This window comes from Palaemon carinicauda, chromosome 1 (genome assembly GCF_036898095.1).
Source record: "Palaemon carinicauda isolate YSFRI2023 chromosome 1, ASM3689809v2, whole genome shotgun sequence".
In the NCBI taxonomy this organism is placed as follows: Eukaryota; Metazoa; Arthropoda; class Malacostraca; order Decapoda; family Palaemonidae; genus Palaemon; species Palaemon carinicauda.
Window position 1 is genome coordinate 275954656 of NC_090725.1, and position 22221 is coordinate 275976876.

The 22221-nt window shown below is 48.1% G+C and overlaps 1 protein-coding gene across 1 annotated transcript in view; it reads right to left on the minus strand.

Moving 5' to 3' along the window:
* Positions 1 to 571: 571 nt before the first annotated feature.
* The window catches only part of LOC137656705 (uncharacterized), a 110316-nt gene continuing 88666 nt past the window's right edge, over positions 572 to 22221 (minus strand). The window contains exon 15 of the mRNA XM_068390930.1: positions 572 to 1496. Coding sequence (XP_068247031.1) covers positions 1391 to 1496 — 106 coding nt within the window. The 3' untranslated portion in view covers positions 572 to 1390. The remainder of the gene's footprint in view (positions 1497 to 22221) is intronic.

The following is a 22221-nucleotide window of genomic DNA, read 5'->3' on the forward strand; positions in this document are numbered from 1 at the left end:
ATATATATATATATGTATGCATGTATTTATGTATATATGTAGGTATGTATATGTGTATACATATAAATATATATATATATATATATATATATATATATATATATATATATATATATATATATATATATATATATATATATATATATATATATATCTATATATCCAAAGTAGGAAGATGTGATGTAGTTCTAAGGGAAAAGTATGGGAAATATGTCTGGGTAATAAGCAAAGCTCTACCTCCAGTTTGTTTCTACATTATGATCAGAGATAAATGTAAACAAAACATTGGTTGCCATTTTTTATCGTGCTTTTTAGCATGTTTAGGAAATGCATGATATTAAATCACCTTTAATATTTGTGCCTGTTTTAGTTTAGGGTACTGTAGTACATGCATTAAGTGTTCTGTACATTAAAGGGTAGTTTGTTAACAGTACTACGTACAAGGGAAGGTTTTAAAAGTCTGAATATACATGTTGAATAAATAGGTAAATATGGTGTCACTACTTCGCGGATTTTCACCTATCGCGGCCGCGACTGGAACCTATCTACCGCGATAAACGAGGGTTCACTGTATATAATATTTACAACTGTCAAAAAATTTCCAATTCTAAATTTACAAAATCTTAGCAAGTGAAATTCTCATGACTTCTAATTGTAAATAAATTGTACTCTTTTTTTCAAAGTACTGCAATAAATTGGTTGGAACTGGAATTATAATCATGCAAAGGTCTGGAAAATTAAGTCCTAGGTAGTACTATAAAATCTTGAGATTTGTAACTATAGAGCAAGGAACACTTTTGAATTGTATTCAAATGGGTAACTACACAAGACTTTAAAGTAACTATTAACAGCATAATTCCAGTTCATTGACTAACATATTTTGAAAAACTGTTGCAATACGAATTCTACTCTAGTATAGATATTTTTTAAAAGGATTTCAGATATCTGCAATAAGATTACAAAAGTTCTAGAATTCCTGATACTAACAAGGTACAAGAATGTAAAATTACCTTAAAAGATATGTCTTATCTGTATATTAACATGAAGGATTCAATGATTCCTTTTACAACACTTATATTATTATCAACATAAAATCTATCTACATGAACAATAATAAAAAGTTTGGCAATTATCATTGTGACATACACCGTCTTTACACCTTAGTATGACATATATTTACAATTTCAATTAATATCTGTAACTATTACATCTATTCATCCATAAATCACACTGATTCATTCTCACTTTCATATGGACGGCATAGCATGCTTTTAGGAATGTATGAAGAGAGTTAGTCTCTCATTACACCAAAAACTTCCATGACCAAAATAAGTATAAATTTAATAGATAAAAGTTAATCATCTACTTCAGTTTCTAAACTTTTCTGCGCTTAGTTCCAACGAAACATAATATTCACAATAAGGAGAGTTACAATCACTATGAAAGTACTTTCAATGCTGCTGGCTCCAGCCACACGGCACTTCAAGAAGTCATATCTGTTGGGAAGAAAATTACTTTTCAGTTCAGTATTCTTTTCATTGTACAAATACATAACACTAGGAAATTAAAACATGCCTGAATGCACTTTACCCAATCTTCTTTTAGTGAACAAGTCTGTTCACACTGTTCCTGTATATATGACAAGGATCTTGATGAAATAATTTTGTAAAAGAAATGCTGTATATATACATGTTTATTCCGATGCGGTATACTTATTTGGAACTTCCCTTTAGGAGATCTGGGGCCTCCCCATACAGAACATCTGGCAGTAACCACAAACCTTACCGGGAGTATGAGAGTACTCAGCCAGACTGCGTCATGGCTGGGCATAATCACCAATACAAATATACGCAACCTGCGGAAAGGTTGTGCGTCTTTCATCCTGTATCTGACCAGTTTCCTTTGTGTTGCCCTCTACATTTCCTTCTTACTTTGTGTTTGTGTTGATTGCTTTCGTTTCAGCATGGAACCTGAGTGTGTGGAACGTCGTTGTTCAGGTGTTAGTGATAAGTCCTGTGGGGCTTTTCTCTCACACAGGGAGATAGACACTCACTCTTTGTTCTCTTCATGTCAGGGTCGAATGTGCATTATTGAGGACACCTGTCCGGAGTGCGATGTGTGGCCTGACTGGCAATGGACTCTTGTGGCTATGAAGAAGAAAAGGTAGTCCATGAAAGACCACTCTCCTTTGAACGGAAGTAAGGATTCCAGGTCATCGTCAATGGTGTCAACAGCGAGGAGCCGTTCCGTTTCTTCTGTTTCCCATTTTTGCCCGAGGGAACAGCAGCTTCTCCTTCGATGGGAGGAGCTATGCTGGCTTTCCAGCCTTCTGCCTCCCTAGAGCCATCTGTTCAAGAGAGTTTGGCTGCTGTTTGGGGCTATTTCGTCCTTAGAGGTTCGCCCTCGACCAAAGTGTTGACCAAGATGGCGGCTGTGGCATGGTCTTCCTTGTCCTTGGAGCTTGTGACGGACCATGTGCTCGTGCACACTATCTCGTGGGCAACGTCGCGAGGCCATGCGGGTGCCCAGGCAGTCTTTAGGGTGGCCTCACTAGACCCCGTGGGTAACCAGACTCTCTTGCGGGTGGCCTCGCTGGACCACATGGGCCTCCTAGCCATCTCATCTGCCATATGGGTGCCCAGGTCGTCTTGCGGGGGGCTGTGCTGGACCACCTGCCTCATCTGCCTCAACAGGCCACGTGGGTGCCCAGCCCATCTGAGTGGGGGCTCACTGAAACATGTAGACCTCCCAGCTGCCTCAATGGGCCACAGAAGTACCCAGGCCGTCTCACGGGTGGCCTCGCTGGACCACGTGGGCCCTCCAGCCATCCAAGTGTCTTAACAGATGAATGCCACTCCCGTGAATCCCCAATGAAGAAACGGAGGTGGTGTGATCAAGTTGAAGGACTGCATTTATAACTGGTATTACCGGTCGTTTACAGATGATTCTAAGATCCTTGAAACTACAAAAGCCTCCCCATTCTAGAGTACAGGTATTGCTCGACTTACGACGCATCTCTCAGTCCCAATCTCCGTCGTAAGTCGAGTTCGTCAATGTTGAAAGGACTGCATTTATAACTGGTATTACCGGTCGTATACAGATGATTCTAAGATCCTTGAAACTACAAAAGCATCCCCATTCTAGAGTACAGGTATTGCTCGACTTACGACGGAGATTGGGACTGAGAGATGCGTTGTAAGTCGAGTTCGTCATATGTCGAACTAAAAAAGTGAAGTTTCCATAGATTTATTATGATGCATTATAATTCGGCAATCATCACGATCATATTTTTATCAATATTGTATTACTGTCTATCATTATTCCATTTTCTTCTTAGAAAGGATGTCATATGCTCTATTAATGCATTTTTTGTATTCTACTTTTCAATTTTGGAAGCATTATACCAGTCAAGAATTACTTGAAATTTTGTTTATCTTTGGTTATGATCAGCTGATCTGAAAGTGCCGCTACCTACCTATCAAAATATGGCGTATATGCGAATGGCATTTTTTTTTTTCTTAACATATTAGAAATATCTTCATGATGAATATTACATCACCACCAATATGTTACTGAAAATCAGTTTCCATACAGTTAGTCTAATTATTAGGTATCATGCGAAATCATTGTAGCTCTTTCTGTGTGAGTGTATGTGCTCGCTCTGGCAATCGCATACGCGTAGTTAATTTCTAAAGCTGCATAAACTATTCAATTTTTCGTTCAATATTAAGCCTTCTTATTTCATTAGACATTATTGTGTTTACAGTAATTGTGGTTTATTAAAACACGTTCATATTTTATTTTTTAATTTCTTGAGCATTTCAATAATCAACAAATTACTTTTGATTTACTTTCGGTTGGGAGATGAGCTGATCTCAAGGTCGCGCTGCAGTATTACGATTATGCGCACATATAGTACCAATAACACTAATTTATATAATTTTCTTGACATTCTAAATCTCTTCATAATGAATATTACAACAGCACCAATATGTTATAGGGTATCACATTTTCCATACAGTTCATTGATAGACATTTTTATTAGTTATACACGGAATACGCACCCCTCTCTCTCTCTCTCCCCGTATTTTGATTTTTAATGCAGTTAAATCTTCATTTGTTCCGTAACTGAAATACAAACCTTAGCTATTTACACGGGGTAATTACTTCGGCGTAGCTGAATGACGAGCCATAAAAGTTGTAACGAGGGTTTCCTACCCCGCCCCTAGTTAGCAGGCGGGTAGGGAGGGGTAGCTAGCTTACCCCCCCCCCCCACACACACACACACACACCGGTGAAAGGCTCACTTTACTTTTGGCTCGGAGAGACGTCAGACATGTCTGCGCTCTCCTCGTTTTTGACTGCCATAATTTTGTTTGCTTTCTCTTTTCAGCGTGTGTGAAGTTGGCCTCTATTTCTCATCATGCGTACGTGCCCTGGACTTTCTGGCCGCCCTTGTGGTACCCTTATGTTGGCCTTGGACACGGATCCTCACTCCTTATGCCCTCAGTGTAGGGGCCAATGGTGTGATAGGTCTAACGTTTGTATTGAGTGTAGGGAGTGGTCTACCTCCCAGTCGGAGAGGTTTGCCCGGCGACGCAAGAAGAAGGCTAAAAGGGATATTTCTCCTTCGGAGGTTTCTCGGAAGAGAGAAAATCCCAAGACCTCTTCTTCTGTTGCCCATTCCTCCTCCGAAGCTCCCACTCGAGCGGCCTCTCCCGAGAGGCCGGCGAGTGGTAGCGTAGACCGCAGTGCTGTTAATCGATCCCGGGGTGAGGTAGAGGTAGTTGCCTCCCATAGCGAGGCAGCTGGGGGAGGAGGAATTTGTGTTTAATAATGATCTTTTGCAGCTTTGGGCTTCCTTGGGGCTACAGGGTTCGCCCTCCAAGGAAGCTCTGTTTGACATGATCAAACTGGGTGTGGCCGTCAAACAATCGCCAACTTCAGCGGAGATAGATCCTGTGTCTGTGGTTGACGTTGTGGTGACGGAAACATCCCGTGGGTCTAGCCAAACGCCCGTTCCTGTGGCTGAAGTAGCTGAAGGCTTAGACTCCCCCTCCAAACATCCTTCGAGGGAGGAGCTAAGTCCCATGGTCTCTCCTACCGGTGATTCTCCCTCTCGGGGGAGTTCACTAACAGAGACTCCTCTTCGGAGGCCGACCGATGGTCAGCCTGCTGATCCCACGGCCCCTCGTGGGCATTTAAGGAGGAAGGCTCATCCTCCCCTTCGCAGTAGAGGCCTTCCTTCCCCCTTCAAAGGGGTTAAGAGGCGCCTCTTCGGCTCGTCGTCGCCACAGTCCTCTGCGGAGGAGACGACTCGCCATTCTCCTGTCCTGCCAGCTACCAACCTAGACCTCTCCGGGGATCGTTCGCGATCCCCTTCGGAGGATGGTGACATTGTGACCTGTCGCCCAGACCATCTACTTCCAGAGTTCCTGATGCGCGTGACGCGCCACCTGATACTGCCACTGGGCAGTCTCCGGGCCCTTCGGGGCTGAAGGGGCTTGAGCGCAAAACTGCGCCTCTTGCCCCCAAGCGCCAGGCACCGCCTGAGCGCTTGCATGCCGATGTTGCTGCTGTTCCTGACTTAGCGCTTCGGCGCTCACCCTCAGGCATTCGCCCCTCCGTTCCTGTTACGAGCCAGGGTACCCCTGCGCGCCCACGCCCTTCGGCGCCCCAACGCCCTCCAGCAGTTCCTGAGGTAGCACGCCAGCGCTCACCTGCGCATACGCGCCCAGTTCCTGATACGGCGCTCCAGCGCTCACCTGCGCACGCGTGCCCACCGGTGCCCCAGAGGCCACCTGCGCCATCGCGCCCATCAGCAATTTCCGAGATAAAGCGCCAGCGCTCACCTGTGCATACGTGCCCAGTTCCTGACACGGCGCTCCTGCGCTCAACTGTGCATACGCGTCCACCGATGCCCCAGCGGCCACCTGCGCTCACGCGCCCTCCAGTTCCTGCTTCGTCGCACATGGTCCAGGAGGCACCTAAGCTGGCGCACAGGCGCCCACAGGTTCCTATGGACTAGTCGCGCCCGTCTGGGGAGACTCGCGACCCGCGCGGTTCCAGCTCCAGCGCCCACGCGGTCACCAACGCGCCCTCGCGTTGCTACAACTCAGCGCGTCGCCCAGGAGGCTCCCAAGTTAGCGCATGGGCGCTCACGGCCGCCTCTGGGCTCTCCCTCTAGACCGCCCGATCTTGCATCTGATGCAACTGTGCACGACGCTCCAGTTCCCGCTACACGCCCCATTCCTGTATTTAAGGCGACTAAGGTTACTCTTCAACGAACACCAGAGCGTTATCATCCAACGGCGCGCCCTGCGAGGCCGCCGCAACAACGCGCTTTGGTGCGACCGCATCCTGATAAGCGCCATGCGCGCTCACGATCGCTGGCACGACCAACGCGCCCACAGGCGAGTATGCCGGTCTTATCCGACCAGCGCCAACGCTCCATCCAGGTCGCTCGCGACCCTGCTCCAGCGCTAACGCGCCCTCGGCCGGTTCTTCCGGACACTCGCTCAGGCACCCCCGTTATCTCGCGCCCTTCGGGGCCGCACCAGGTCGCTGCGCTGCGCGTTCGGCCGCTTCCTGCTCGCCACATGCCCTCGCCATTGCCCACGCGCTCTAGCGACCACGCTCCAGCTGCTACACGCGCCCGCGCTATCGCCAGCGTGCCATTGCTCCTGAATCTCTGCCTGCGCGCCATCGCGCCCTCCCCCGCCCGCGCGGGTGCGCGAGTTTCCAGTATCGTGCCAGCCATCCACACGCGACCCTGACCAAGGCCCGGCTTACGAGCCCCAGCGCGAGCGCTGCCAGGCGGACTCCTTTTCGTCACGTTCCCCTCCCCGCAAGCGCAGACCAGCGTGCTCGCCGGAGGAGGGGCGCTTCCCGGACAGGTCTAGGGACTCTTCTCTTTCAGTCCTGCAGGCGAACCCTCGTTTGTCGACTCCTCCTAGGGATCCCTCGATCCCCTTCCCTCCAGAGGGGGTGTCTGACAGCGCGACTGTCAGACAGCAGCCCTGGTTCGGCACCCTGGTCAGAGCCCTTGTGCAGGTTATCAAGCCCGCCCTCTCTGATTCGGGCCACGAACCAGCGACAGCTTCCTCCCCCTTGAAGAGGAAGAGAGGAGTCTCTCCCGTGGAACCTCCTCCGAGGCCTATTCTGTCTCCGCGCAGATCCTTACGCAAGGCTCCTTCTCCCCCCCAGACCTTCTCGCCCTCCCCTGTGGAGGAGGATTACCCCTCCTCAGGAGAGTCGGATGAGCCGGAGCACTCCCCCATCACACCAATGGGGGAGGCTCCTCCTCTCCCCGAGAGGTCTTCTCGTCCAGAGGTGGAGAAGAGCCTGCCCCCTTCGCTGCTTGAGTCCTGTATCCCGCCCAGGAGAGAGCCTAAGGACTCTAAGACGATTCCCAAATCGTCAGCGAGGATCAGGCAGGAACCGTCTAGAGCCGTCGAGGATGTCCACGTGTCCCCCCAGGAAGAGCCACTGGGGACGGGAGACTTCGCTGCAAGTCCTTCGGGAGGAGAGCACCAGGAGTCAGAACACGCGTTCTAGCAAGTCCTGACCCTCATGAGGAACCTTAATGGGATCCCAGACCCTGAGGTCCCACCTCGTGAAGGGAAGGACACGGTCCTGGACCGCGTCTACGGAACCCAGAAACCCTCTAAGGCCAGTGCAGCTTTGCCCTGGTCTCAAGGGATGAAGAGTGCCAGGGACAAGGTCGAGGGCCAGCTCTCTGAGCTTGGCTCCTCCAGCAGATTGAGTGCCGGTAATAAGCTCCTCCCTCCTCCTCGAGTCCATCAGAGGAGGTACTTCAAGATCCTCGAGGAGTCTTGTATGAGTCTCCCCTTACACCACTCCGTGGAAGAACTCACAGGGGGAGTCCCTCTTGAGACTCTCCAACCGGCACGTGTCCTTCTCAGCCACTGAAATCCTGAGCCAGGAGAAGGTCACCAAGTGCGCCATGCAGGCGACTTCGTGCCTCGACATCTGGCTGGGGTCTCTGGGCATCCTGGTGCGGTCCGAGGACCTCTCCAAAGAAAGCACCAGGAAAGCGCTGGAAACCTTTCTTTTCTCGGGCACACGGACCATAGAGTTTCTGGCCCACCAAGTCTCGAGCTTGTAGGCCAATACGATCCTCAAGCGTCAGGACGCTGTGGCCGAGAGGTTCCATCATAAGGTACCCAGTGCAGAGGCTAGCAGGCTCAGACACTCTTCCGTTCTCGGTAAGAGCCTGTTTGAGCCTAAGGATGTGGAGCTCACTGCTGAGAGGTGGAGGAAATCCAACCAGGATTTTCTCATCCACAGGGCCCTGACATCGAGGCCCTACAAACCTCCAGCAGTCCAGCAGCCCCGTCCGGGTAAGGACACAAAGACGACGACCACCGCAGCGAAGCCCAAGGTGTCTAAGCCCTTTCCTGCCAAGAAGTCCTCCAGGGGAGGCAAAAACCCTAGAGGTACCAGCCGAGGCCGGAAGCGCTAGGGTTGGCAACCCCCCTGCATGTCCACTAGTGGGGGATGCCTACAGAGTTGCGCGACAAGGTGGCAGCAACTCGGGGCGGATGCCTGTACGATCTCTGTGATCTCTCTAGGTTATCGCGTCCCGTTCACAGCCTTTCTACCTCCCCTGACAGCGAATCCAGTGTCGTTGAGATCTTTTGCCATGGGATCGGCAAAAGGGCAGGCCCTCCGGGCCGAAGTCCAGACAATGTTGGAGAAGGATGCTCTCTAGGAGGTTGTAGGCGGGTCCCCAGGCTTCTACAGTTGACTCTTTCTTGTGAGAAAGGCGTCTGGAGGCTGGAGACCAGTCATCGACCTCTCGACCCTGAACGGGTTTGTCAAGCAGACTCCGTTCAGCATGGAGACGGCAGACACGGTCAGACTTGCAGTGAGACCACGAGACTTCATGTGCACACTGGACCTGAAGGACGCGTACTTCAAGATCCCAATCCATCCGTCTTCAAAGTACCTGAGATTTTGCCTAGACAACAAGATCTACCAGTTCAAGGTGCTGTGTTTCGGTCTCTCCACAGCTCCTCAGGTGTTCACCATCATCTCTTCGTGGGCCCACGGGATCGGCATCCGTCTCCTTCGTTATCTGGACGACTGGCTGATCCTAGCAGACTCGGAGGCTACCCTTCTTCGCCACCGAGACAGACTCCTCGAAGTTTGCCAGGATCTGGGGATCGTGGTAAATCTTGAGAAGTCCTTCCTGCAGCCCTCTCAGAAACTGGTATATCTAGGCATGGTCTTGAACACCAATCTCCACAAAGCCTTCCCATCACACGAAAGGATAGCAAGGCTGAGGAAGGTTGCGAGACCTTTCCTCAATCGAGAAGAACTCCCAGCCCAATCGTGGCTTCGTCTTCTCGGCCACCTCTCCTCCCTGACCCGTCTCGTTCCCAACAGTCGCCTCAGAATGAGATCCCACCAGTGGCGACTCAAGTTTCGGTGGAGTCAAGGACATGACTCCCCGGACTCCTTGATCCCTATGGGACCTGCGGAACGGGCGGACCTTAGTTGGTGGGTGGCAGACGAGAATCTACGAAAGGGAGTGGATCTTCTCGTCCCTTTCCCGGATTCGATGCTGTTTTCAGACGCATTAAACAAAGGGTGGGGGGCCCACATTCTGAGCCACAGGACCTCAGGCCTGTGGTCAGAATCAGAAAAGTACCTTCATATAAACCTGCTAGAAATGAAGGCCGTATTCCTGACACTTCAGAAGTTCCACCAAGTCCTGGCGGGCCACTCTGTAGTGGTGATGAGCGACAACACCACAGTCATGGATTATATCAACAAGCAGGGAGGTACCTTTTCCGAACAGTTATCCCATCTTGCAGTAGAGATCCTGAGATGGTCCGAAGTCCACTCGATTTCAATAGCGGCTCGCTTCATTCCAGGCAAAAGGAATGTGCTCGCCGACAGTCTGAGCAGAGCGACGCAGATAGTGAGTACAGAGTGGTCTTTGGATCCTCAGATAGCCAACAAAGTCCTGACTTTGTGGGGTTCCCCGACGGTGGATCTGTTCGCTACAGCGCTGAACACCAAGCTCCCGCTGTACTGCTTCCCAGTCCCGGACCCCACGGCTCTCTGGCAGGATGCCTTCCAACAACGGTGGGACAACGTCGATGTGTACGCCTTTCCCCCGTTCTGTCTGATGAGGAGGGTCCTCAACAAGACCAGAACATCGGTCAATCTCTCAATGACCTTGATAGCTCCGCTATGGCATCATGCAGAGTGGTTCCCGGACCTTCTGCAGCTCCTCACGGAGATCCCGAGGGAGCTCCCTCCACGTCGCGAGCTACTCAAACAACCACACTCAAACATCTACCACAAAGCCGTAGCTTCGCTTCCACTTCACGCCTGGAGACTATCCAGCATCTCCTCACAGAGAGGGGTTGCAAACAGGATGTCTGGCCACCTGCGCAAGTCATCCGCAGGAGTCTACCCGGCGAAGTGGCGAGTTTTCTGTGGTTGGTGCCGTGGAAGGGGTATCTCTCCCCTCGATGCCACTTTACCAGCAATAGCGGAGTTCCTCGTTTATCTGCGGGAAGAAATGCGCCTTTCAGTCTCGGCAGTGAAAGGCTATCGCTCAGCCTCAAGTCTTGCCTTCAGGCTCAAAGGAATGAACATTTCCTCCTCGCTGGAACTGTCTCTCCTCATACGGAGTTACGAACTTACCTGCCCTCAGTCGGAAGTGAGACCTCCTCCTTGGAACGTGGTTTGAGTTCTCAGGTCTCTTAAGAGACCTCCCTACGAACCATTACGCCAGGCTTCTGATTGCCACCTTACCTGGAAGACGGTGTTCCTGCTAGCTTTGGCCTCGGCCAAGCGAGTCGGTGAACTTCATGGTCTCTCCTACGACGTCGCCCATTCAAGGGGATGGGGGGAGGTAACGTTCAGCTTCGTCCCTGAGTTTGTTGCCAAGACTCAGAACCCGGAGTGCCGGACCCAAGGTTCGATTCCTTCCAGGTTTCGAGTCTCCGTTCTGTAACAGATGACCCAGACCATCTCCTACTGTGCCCAGTCAGGGGTCTGAGGTTGCATCTTAAAAGAACAGCTGCAGTTCGCCCCCAGGTGCGAGCTTTGTTCGTGAGCACCGGGGAGACGAAGAGGAGGGTCACCAGGAATACCATCTCGGCCTGGATTTGCAAGGTAATTCATCTGGCCTTGAATCCTGACCCTCCTCCGTCACGTCGCCTTAGGGCACATGACGTCAGGGGCGTGGCTACGTCCCTGGCCTTCAAGAAGAGCTTTTCGGTGACGCAGGTCCTGCAAGCTGGGGTGTGGAAGCGTCAGACGACCTTCACGGCCCACTACCTGCAAGACGTGACACACAGGAGGCTCGATACGTTCTTTATCGGCCCTGTGGTGGCTCCACAACAGCTGGTCTAACCTCAGGCTCCTTATTGGACAAGTAGCAGAAGGTTGAGGGCATTGTTACCCGGTTTTAGTCTGTGTGAATGAAAAGATCTGTCTGGCCCTTTTCTTTTCTTCATCCTCTCCTCCCTTGGAGAAAAACAGCATCCTGGGTCCTTTGCACAGCTGACCTCAAACCTCTGCAGGTAAACCATGCTCCTTTGTGTTCCTAGTATTAAGTTGTAATACTGTCATGTCCCCATACCCTGACGAGGTGGTATTGGGAGAGTCCTAGCCTAGATTTCCATCTGAAGAACTCCAGGTCAACTTCCTAGGACGAGTCACTGCTCACCTTCACAAACAGCTTTCGTAGGCCGCAGCAGTCTCACAACTGCCTGCGAGGAGCAGGGGCCCCCTAAACCCATGAGTTCATTCAAACTCGGGTTCGGGGTCCCCGGGCAAGCCAAAGCCAGTATGGCAGGGTACTTACCACCCTTCCTAAGGGTTAAGTCACCCCATGTAAATAGCGTGGTTTGTATTTCAGTTACGGAACAAATGACAAATTCGTAGATAATTTGTATTTTTCCCAACTATACAAACCTTAGCTATTTACAGTTATGTACCCGCCAGCCCTGTCCCCCAAGATAAGTCCTACCTCTAAGTAAAGTGAGCCTTTCACCAGTGTGTGTGTGTGTGTGTGTGTGTGTGTGTGTGTGAGTGGGGGGGGGTAGTTAGCTACCCCTCCCTACACCCCCCGCTAACTAGCGGCAGGGTAGGAAACCCTCATTAAAACTTTTAAGGCTTGTCATTCAGTTACGCCGAAGTAATTACCCCGTGTAAATAGCTAAGGTTTGTATAGTTAGGAAAAATACAAATTATCTACGAATTTGTCATATTTCTTTGAAAATTATTAAAAAATTCTTTATATCCTTATTCGATGTTTCGATTATGGGAATAGTAACGCATCGGGAGAAAATCACTTGATTTGCCTCTCGCCTTCCGCCAGAAATATGACGTCATCAGACTTTTTTTCATAACTTTACGGTAAGTTGTACTAATCTCATAACTAATGATACAGACCACTAAAACACTTGATATTGTTACTCAGTGTTTCGATTATGGGAATGCTTTAATAAGATTACTCGGCAACATAATGAAAGGAAATCATTCGGTTTGTCAGCGCGCTTCCGCCAAATACATGACGTCACAAGATACGTGACGTAAACTCTACAAAGAATGACTTGCAAATTATGTAAATCCATTTTCTTTTTTCTTGCAAGAAATGACAAAAAAAAAAAAAATACTATCTTACCAAAAAAAGGATTTTATTTCTATAATCTAAAAGGAAATATATTATTTTCAAGAAAATATTTGCCCTAATAGTATATTTTCTTTAGATAAACATCGATCCATTATCAGAGATTAAATAAAAGTAGCGTACAGTACAGTCAAATTTATGCTACGTAGTACTCATGACAACCGATACAGACCCACAAAATACCTTGTATCGTTACTTAATATTTCGATAATGGAAATACTAATATTAATCGTAGCCTATTGGAAGGAAATCACTGTATTGCCCGGACACTTTCCGCCAGTGATGTGACGTCATCAGACATATAATATGAACTCGACAGATATTAAAACTTTTCTTAATGTATTTCTAACTGAAAATAAATACTGAATATTAACAATAAAAGAAAATAATAATTTACCAAGATAAATCAGTTTATATGTATACAAGAAAATAGATTATTTTCAAGGAAATATTCGTCCTATTTCCGATAAAGTTGTGACGTCATCAACCTGAAAAAACCGTCGTAAAGTCGAAGTCGTATGTCGCACAGGTCGTAAGTCGAGCAATACCTGTATTATGAAGTCCTTATCCTAAACTGCTCGTCTGACTGAGCCTGTCGTATCATTCCTGAACGAGGTTTATTGAACAAACTTGTTCCGGGAGGAGAGTTCGAATACTGTACTGGAATCCGGCTTACCGGAGCCTTTCTACAAGAAAGTTGACAGTAGAAGCTCGAAGACTCCTCGATGAAAAACGTAATCATGCATTGCTAATGTAACGCGATTCCAGATGTCTATACGAAAGTTCGGATTCGCGTAGATTGTAGAGAGACCCTCCCTCGCACCTCCACAGGTGGATGGGTTTGTAATGATGTGCATGTCTTTGTGGCCGAACTGTGAATATTCTGTCCCTGTAGTCAACTTTCGTCAATTGGTGGGGTTTCATGAATGACAATTGTTCATGTAAGCCCTTGCCGGAGAAAAATCTCTTTTACTTGAATCGCCTGCGGGAGTTTGGCGAGAGATCCTGTGCAATCCAATATTAGGATTCGCTACAGGGGCCAAAGAGTCCCGCTGGTTAGATGAATCATGGTTGAAGAAGCAATGAGTATTCCTAACTCGTAGGAGAGGTATCGCGGACGAAAAAGGTGTTATCCCTAAAGACAAATGGCCGAAGCTTCGGACTTCGCATTCCCTTGGCTGGTTGAGCTTACTCAGATTGAGGAAGTATTTTGGTGTCGGTGAGCTGATGAGCATGACCAAAGTCAAGCTCTGGGTTGGCCATACCAGCCTTCTCATGGAAGAATCCCGTGGAAGGAGGATTGAAGGTTCTTTGCACAAGTTACGATGTACCCTGGGCCAATGATGACAAGGTGTAAAGATTTGAGGATTCCTTGAATCTACGTTTGCTGTAGTTCGTAACTATAAGTATGAGCTGACTCAATCCCTTAGAAAATTGGGGATGAAAAAGAATAATCATGAGGAGTTATGTCTACTAGACTATAGTCCAATGCAGGCTTGATGGGGCGAAGAGTTGATCACAAGGAATTGGAACCAGATGCAGTGTAAGCCATTCAATGACTTCTCTATAATAACGAAAGATTATGTTTCTCGAGTCTCGTTCCGAACCTCCGGGGTAGGCGGCAGGAGCAAATGATCGGAAGACCTCTATTGCGGAAATCGCTGTGTAGACCCACTTTCTAACTTCCCGGTGAGGTCGGCTGATGTATGGACGAGAGCGCATGATCTACTACCCTAGATCTTGTCATGCACAAATATGTTTAGAAATCAACATGAAAGGTAACCCTATACCAAAACAAGTGACCAAAAAAGGTAGAGACAGGGAGTAGATGAGGCGACTGAACATTAACACTCACAGCATGTAAGCCCACTATTAGTAGTAGTAAAAGTGATCCGATGCATGTTCGTGAGTTGTTGAGCATTCATGAATGCTGATGAGAACCGGTGAGCTAATGAAGAAGCTTGCCCATCTGCTTTACCTCTTTAAATCGTGTCGAGAGCTGAAGCTCATATGAAGTTCTTGTGAAAACAACAAGGTCCGAGTGGCGAGTGAAGTATAGTATTAAGCACCAAGGCTGATGTGTGCTGTACCCTCCTATCGTTGGCGAGTGCTGGGTTAGGTTCCAAGAAGTGTGTGTGCTAAACTCCACGACTGCATGTTGTGGTAAGAGCTATTGAAGTAGCGCAGACCGTAGAAACTGTCGGACAAAGTTGTGTGCTGCCGCCGTCGAGAGAACATTGATGTAACATTCACCCGTGTGCTACTGCTTCTGTGAGTGCTTGCGTTGATGAGGTAGCGCTAGCTCTTGCTCTGGACAAAGTCTGGTTTAGATGAGGAGACTCGCTAAGAGACTTGAAAAGCAATCGTGGAAGCAATAGCCCTATAGTGACAGACGAGTAGAGAAGTAGGAGAGTCTCACGGGGTAGAGCTATGGGCTGACTTGTAGTGAGGGTCGTAGCCAATAATGCTCTACAATCTTCGCCATAGAAGCTCTCCGTCAAACGAAGTCGGTAAAGACCATCCCAAGACAAGGCCTACGGAACTCGTTGCTGGGTGTCGATGGTTCTACCAGCAAGTGGGTAGATCCTTCTTCCCCATGGTTATCCCTACAAGGGGCTGGTGTCTGATGAGCCCTCTCCAATCCCTTCCAATCCTCTCTTAACCCCTTTCCTACGAAGATATCGTCATATGTCAAAACATGTCGGGTAATACACATCATGACGTCAGGGTATATCATCACCATCATTAATATCAATATTATTACAAGTTAAGCTACAAAAGAGTATAGCACATGATTGTATATCGCACATAGTTCACACTCTGGAAATTTCACTAAAAATCTCCTCACTCTATTATTAGCCCCTCCTCTCTTCAGCCAACCAACATCATCATTGGTATTCTAGTCTTCATTTCTGAATATTTAAGAGCTATTTTAGACTTTTTTTATACCATATGATAATCACACCACTCTCTCTAGCCAATGGCGACATTCCCTACTTGAGGCTTCACTCAAACACACGCCGACACCCCCCGCTTGGAGACGTAGGGACCTTCTATCTCACCACCAACCGAAATACCTACGATTCTAGTCCTTATTCATGATTACGTAAGGTCTATTTTACTGTATTTCTATGTCTGCCTCTGACTATCACAAGTTTTACTCACAGACAAAAATGTTTTACCAGCAATGCAAGTTGTTGACACATGACAAGATTATTATTTTACTCCTTTTTTTCTCAAATATCATTTCTACAAAATAATATCTTCATCTTATATTTTTCATATTACTATTGTTCATTGTTTCCACGAGTAAAAGTTAGCCTACTGCCATATTTCCATTTATTGCCATTCTACACAGTATTTGACATGTTCTTCCATGCGCAGTCTTTATTTCCAGGCCTTTGAAATACCCAAAACAGGAATGATCCAGTTCATAGTAAAACAAACACAAACACACACACCAAAAGGTTGACAGTTAATTAATTTTTTTGGGCTCAGGCCATGTCGTCGTGATGGAAGGTTCCTATAAGTAGCTTCCTAAGGTATATTTGACTACAGTGATATTCCCAGGGAATTTACCTTTAGGTCTCCAGAATTCTAACTCCTGACGCGAATATCCTTAAAATTTCTCTCGAGGATATTGCATAATATCAGGGGACGCATATCATGATACGACACATAGCAATCTTCACCCCGAATAGCGTTTTTGCTTCGAGGGGGAAAGTGGCAAAAATAGAAGGGGAGCCGTTATCAAGGTACCCTTCCTCCATTACTACCTTGAGTATCTAGATGGCGCCATCGTCGCCGCCATGTTTTATTCCTATAAGTGTAGGTCTACAAGCTCGGTGATTTTCCCTTATGCTCTCGTGTTTACGCTTATCTTGTTGGATTTAACGTGCAATCTCCAGCCTCTTCTGCCTCTGGAAAGTTGAGTATTTGATCTTTACATTGTATAAAATTTAGCTTTTACTTCACAGTGAAATTAGGTTAAATTAAGTGATATAGCTGTTGCCTGAACTCGAGGCGTCATGGGCACTGTCGTTCGTTGCGCATGAGTTATTTAGTTAGCCTGAACGACTTACCCGGTATAAACGAACCTTGCTTGCGCTAAGCTTCCTAGCCTAGGCGTTTTAGTTTACTTTCATGCATATAATAAGACATTCCTAGTGTTATTACAATTAAATGAAGCTATTTAGGCAATTTATACGTGTAAGATACATTGATTGTATATAAATTTTCCTCTTCTGAGATCGTATACGAGAGTTTCGGCGATTAAGGTAGTCGATTCTTACCCGCCACTAGGCTACTAGCCTAGTGGCTTTAGTATACTTTCTTACGTGTTCCCCGGTTACCCTAGTGTATCGTTTTATCAATTCAGGTGGAGATGTATATCTCCTAGAATTATTATATGAACCGATACTCGTCTCCAGTGGAGATTTAAGGGTAATCCCTCCTTCCCTCTGAGTGTAGCCTTAGGCTACAACCCTAGTTGGTCGTGCCTCAAGTTGTCATTCAGGCATGACTAGGCTAGGGTTTTCTGTCCCTTCCCCTAGCCGCAGATAGCAGGTTTTGGGTTTCGGTCAGAACCTCAGAGTATATAGTCTTGTTCCGGCAGGGTGAATAGTCATTCCCCTGTCGGACTAAGCTGCCGGCATAGGAAGCTAGACCTCCATAGGCCGCACCTGAAGTGGTTGTATGATGCCGCCACCTTCTCCCGGCAGTTTACTAGTCTTGTGCTCGCAGACCCTAGGCTGAAGAATATATAGTCTTCTGCCGCCTAGGATGGCGCCGGCACTGGAACTCTGTTTCTCTCTTGTTGAGAGGAGGCGGCAAGCTTGCTGCCGGCCCCTAACTGTATTGGCAGACCCTGGGTTAGAGAATAGATATTCTCCTGCTGCCTAGGATGGCGCCGATACTGAAACAGAGTTTCTTAAAGGTGTGGATGGACCGGCAACCCTGCCGGCCCCATCCACACCCAATACAGGACCCTTTTCCCTTTCCCCTCTGTCCTTTAGTTATGGCCTAGCCATCGCAACCCTTTGGCTGTCATCTTTCAATCTTACCGCTTGCCAGCAGGTTGTGGGGCCGGCCAAGGCTCCTATTTGTAGTAGCTTAGTCGCTCAGCTTTCCCTTATGGACGCAAGGCTCCGGGAAGGCTGTGCCGGCTGCCGGCAGGAGACCCGTTTACTGTAGAGTGTTCTCCAGTCCTCTCTTGGACTGCCATTCACATTCCAGTGGCCGGCAGAGACTGGCAATGGTTTGTGTTTGGGTGGAAGCCTGAATGATGCATTCTCCCCTTCCATTTGAACCCTCATTCTGGAGGAAGGCAGTAGTCTGAGCACTTACAACCTTCTTTACTGTTGATCCACATTCAATAGGGCACCCTTCACTCCTTGCTTTCTCTCTCTCTATCAGCTAGTGCCGCCGGGTACTAACCTAGCCAGCAGTGGCCGGCCAGGTTGACACTGCCGGCCACTACCCCAGCCGGCAAGGCGCCGGCAACCGGTGAGACGCCGGCTATCGGCGAGCCGCCGGCTATCGGCGAGCCGCCGGCAGAACTGGCTTGCTGCCGTCCGGGTTGATGCTGCCGGCCACTACCCCAGCCGGCAGGGTTAACCACCCGCCGGCCGGGTTGATGCTGCCGGCCACCACCCCAGCCGGCATTTGGATTGTGCTGCCAGGTGCTAGCCTAGCCCCGGTATTATGCCGGCTAAAACTACAGTATATGACTATACAGTAGCCAGTATATTTGCAGTATAGATCATACTGCAGACAGAAAACTATGGTATAAATTATACAGTAGTTAATTTTCCAACATACCCTGTGTATCCATGCACAGTCTATTGTTGAGATCATATTATATAGGGGAAGAAAAGACTTCTTTCCACATACTGATAGATGATCAGTTACAAATTACCCTCATTATTAAAACCTTTGGAAAGTCAGTGTTAAGTTACACTTATCTATCCTTACAGGTTAGAAGTCTTCCATTGGGTTTCCTGAATAGGAAAACTCTAGGTTTTAATTTTGGGGGAGGTCACAGCAATTGGCTGGGCAGGAAACACAAGTATGTGTCTTTCCTAATTCATTTCTAGCTTGTATATCCTAAGCTATATGCAAAAAACATGCAAAAATAATAATAATATTTATATAGTTTATCAGGCGAGATGAACTACCGCATACTCATTTAGTTTTCCTCTCTTTACAGGAGGACCACCCTGAGTGCCTGCGAGTCTTCTGCAACGTGAGGAGCAAGGACTTCTGCGGCCATGTAGAGTGCAGGGCGCACTCTCTCTGTTCCATCACCAAGGGATCTCTCAAGTACTGGGACCCCCAGGACTGCAATGTATGCAAAGCCTTGGTTACTGAGGCTTTTGATGACCCCAAGACAGCGGAGTCAAGGGATGCAGCACAGAGTAAGCTGCGCAGATGGGTTCGTAGCTTCAAGAAGAATGCCACGGGACCTTACCTTACGAATGAACGGATGTGAGCCTATCTGTTCCCTAAGGCAACTGCGGATGCCGTTATACCACAGCCTCAACCTGAGATCCCCTGCGTCCAGATTTCCGTAGATACGGATGTCTCTAACACGATGAAGGACATCTACCTAGATGAGAGGATGTCAGAGGTGTCGGAGGACACCGAGAAAGACCTTCTTGCGGAAGGTCTGGAAGAGGAGTTTACTTTGGCTCCTGAGACTGAAGAGGATGACGTCGAATTGGAGTCAGTTTCGTCGGTTCCGGCCCCAGAACCAGTGCCCTCTACGTCTTCTGCTCCTCTATCTAGCAAAATGGGAAAAGCCTTGGCTAATCTCATGACGATGATGGAGACTCTAAGTAAGCAAAATGAAGAAAGGGACGCTGATCTGAGGAGAAGGATGGACCATCTCGCATCGTCCCGTGGGTCTCTGAAGAGACTCAATGTGAAGGATCTTCCTTCTTGTTCTGAAGTAAACCATTGGAGGCATGCAGAGTACATGCCAATTACAAACGGGAAGATCTTTATTTCAGAGAAGCTGGGAGCCGTCCTCATCGAGGATGTCGACTTTTGGCCCAGCTTTTAGTCTTACCTAGACCGCTTCGTCCGTCTGAAGGCGGAACCTGTGTCCAAGGAGGAGACAGAGCCGAAAGAGGTTCTTGACCATGGGAAAGCTAAAGCTTTGATGACAAGCAGTCTGAAAGGCAGGGGCTTCACTAATTCGAAGGTGCCAGCCCTGAGCAAGAAACACCCTTCTTTTCTTGCTCCAGCTAAACTAGCCTTTCCCTTTGTGGAAAAAGGGTTTAAGGCAGTTATGAAGGCAGTAGAAGCTGGGAAACCTTTCCCTACACTTGAGGAGTGTAGACCCTTATCCCTAGCTCTGCCTACGGATGACAAAGACTGGAAGGAAATACATCTTACCTTCTCAGTTGGGAAGTTGGAGGCGAATATTGCTGGACGCTAGTTCAGCGAAAACCTCCCTAAGTTGTCCGACTTTCTCTTGCGTAGGGACCAAGAGACAAAGGAAAGGCTAACCGCATCCCTGTCCCTCCAGATTACCTTGGAGGCAATGGCAAGCAATAATAGATCCCCAGACATATTCATGGTCGTGGCCAAGTCACATTTGGCAACGCTGGTCAAGGACCTATATGGCTTTGTTAGGGCCAGACGAGCATGTAGAGAGTTCGTGTTTGCTTCGGCTGCAGTGAAAAACGAACCCAGGAAGCTGATAGCTTCCAATATCTGGGGAAAAGACCTCTTCCTGAGTGAAGTGGTCAAAGAAGTAGTTGACAAGGCTGCCATGGAGAACAGGAATCTTCTCCAAAAGTGGGGCATGTCAGCGAAGAGTAAGTCTTCCCCGTATGAGGGTCCCCATCCAAAAAGGAAGACGAAGAGACCTAGGTTGCCCTTTCGCCCTGTCGGGAAACAACAACAACTACTTCCCGCAGTTTCAATGACCGCGGTGCCACTGATGGTGGCACAACCCCAAACCACCTACCAGATGGTGGCCCGGTCACCAGCCTTTACTCCTGCCTATGAGAGGCAGACCACTACCTTTCAACCTGAGATATGAGGGTCGAATAGAGGCTCCTCTAGACACCCCTCGAGAGGAAGAGGGGGTAGGGGAGGACCCGGTCAAGGAGGCAAGTCCTCTGGACAACCGAAGCAATGAGATGCTTCCGGTAGGAGGAAGACTCCAAAGATGTCGGGATCGCTGGACCCACAACCTAATCAAGAACGGACTAGGTTGGAGCTGGAAGACAGCTCCACCATCATTTCCTCAATTCTTCCAACACTCCCCCGTTCTGGAAGAATATAGCCAAGAACTCTTGAGCAAATGGGTGATAAGGAGGGCAAAGTCCATCAAATTCCAAGGGAGGCTGTTTTGTGTTCCCAAGAAGTACTTGGACAAACCTTTTCTTAACTACTATTTAGCCCGAAGGGCATGGCTCCGTAGACGTATTTCTTCTTCTGTAGCCTGAATCCTAGGTAGGAGGAGAGTGGGCGATTGATTGGAATATGCCAATAGGCATCTGCCATGTCTATCGAGACTGTGTACGCCCGTTTTGGCAGCAGGGTTCTTTTGTGTTGAAGGGTTGACATCCTGAACTTTTTGTTTTCTATGAACTTGAGTGGCGACAAGTCCAGAATGGCACTTATCAGCAGTTCACCTTAAATGTGACGGCGTACGCTCTATTCAGGCTCTCGCCAATAGAGTCAGAATGGTCCTTAGACGCAGGATCATTCTCCTTCATCTTACGTCAAGTCCCCAGGACTACAGATCGACCTCTTCGCAACGAGCGACAACAAGAAACTACCTCGTTATGTGGCCACATATGAGGACCCTCTAGCAGAGGCAGTGGAAGCCATGTCCCTCGATTGGAACAGATGGAACTGGATTTACCTGTTTCCTCCAACCAACCTCCTGTTGAAGGTCCTAACACGCTGAGATCCTTTCAGGGAACGGCAGCTCTAGTGGCTCCCAAGTTGCCGAAGAGCAATTGGTTCCCTCTAGTATTGGAACTGAAGCTGAGGCTGGTCCCTCTGCCGGACCCAGTACTGACTCAACAAGTACAGAAGTCGATTGTCTTCGCTTCATCACAGAAAACCCAAACCTTCATCTCATGATTTTCTCTCCTTAGCAGTTAAGAAAAAGTTTGGGATCTCGAGAGACAGTATAGACTTCTTAGAAGAATATAAGTCTAAATCACCCAGAAGACAATATGAGTTGTCTTGGAAGAAGTGGGTTGCTTTCGTCAAGGCAAGAAGTTCAAAAGAGATCAACAGATTTGTGTTTATCCTTCTTTATTCACCTTCATGGAAAAGGTTTAGCAACCAACAGGATAACAACATGTAAGTCAGCCTTGACTAGATCTCTGCTTTACGCTTTCCAAGTAGACTTATCCAAAGAAATCTTTAACAAGATTCCTAAGGCTTGTGGCCCTTTCTAGAGATGGGGGCCATATTCAGTTCACAGAAGCGGGAGAACTGAATCTCTTTCCTGACACAACGTTTCTCGCCAAGAACGAGCTACCTACCAAAAGGTGGGGTCCCTGGAGAATCTG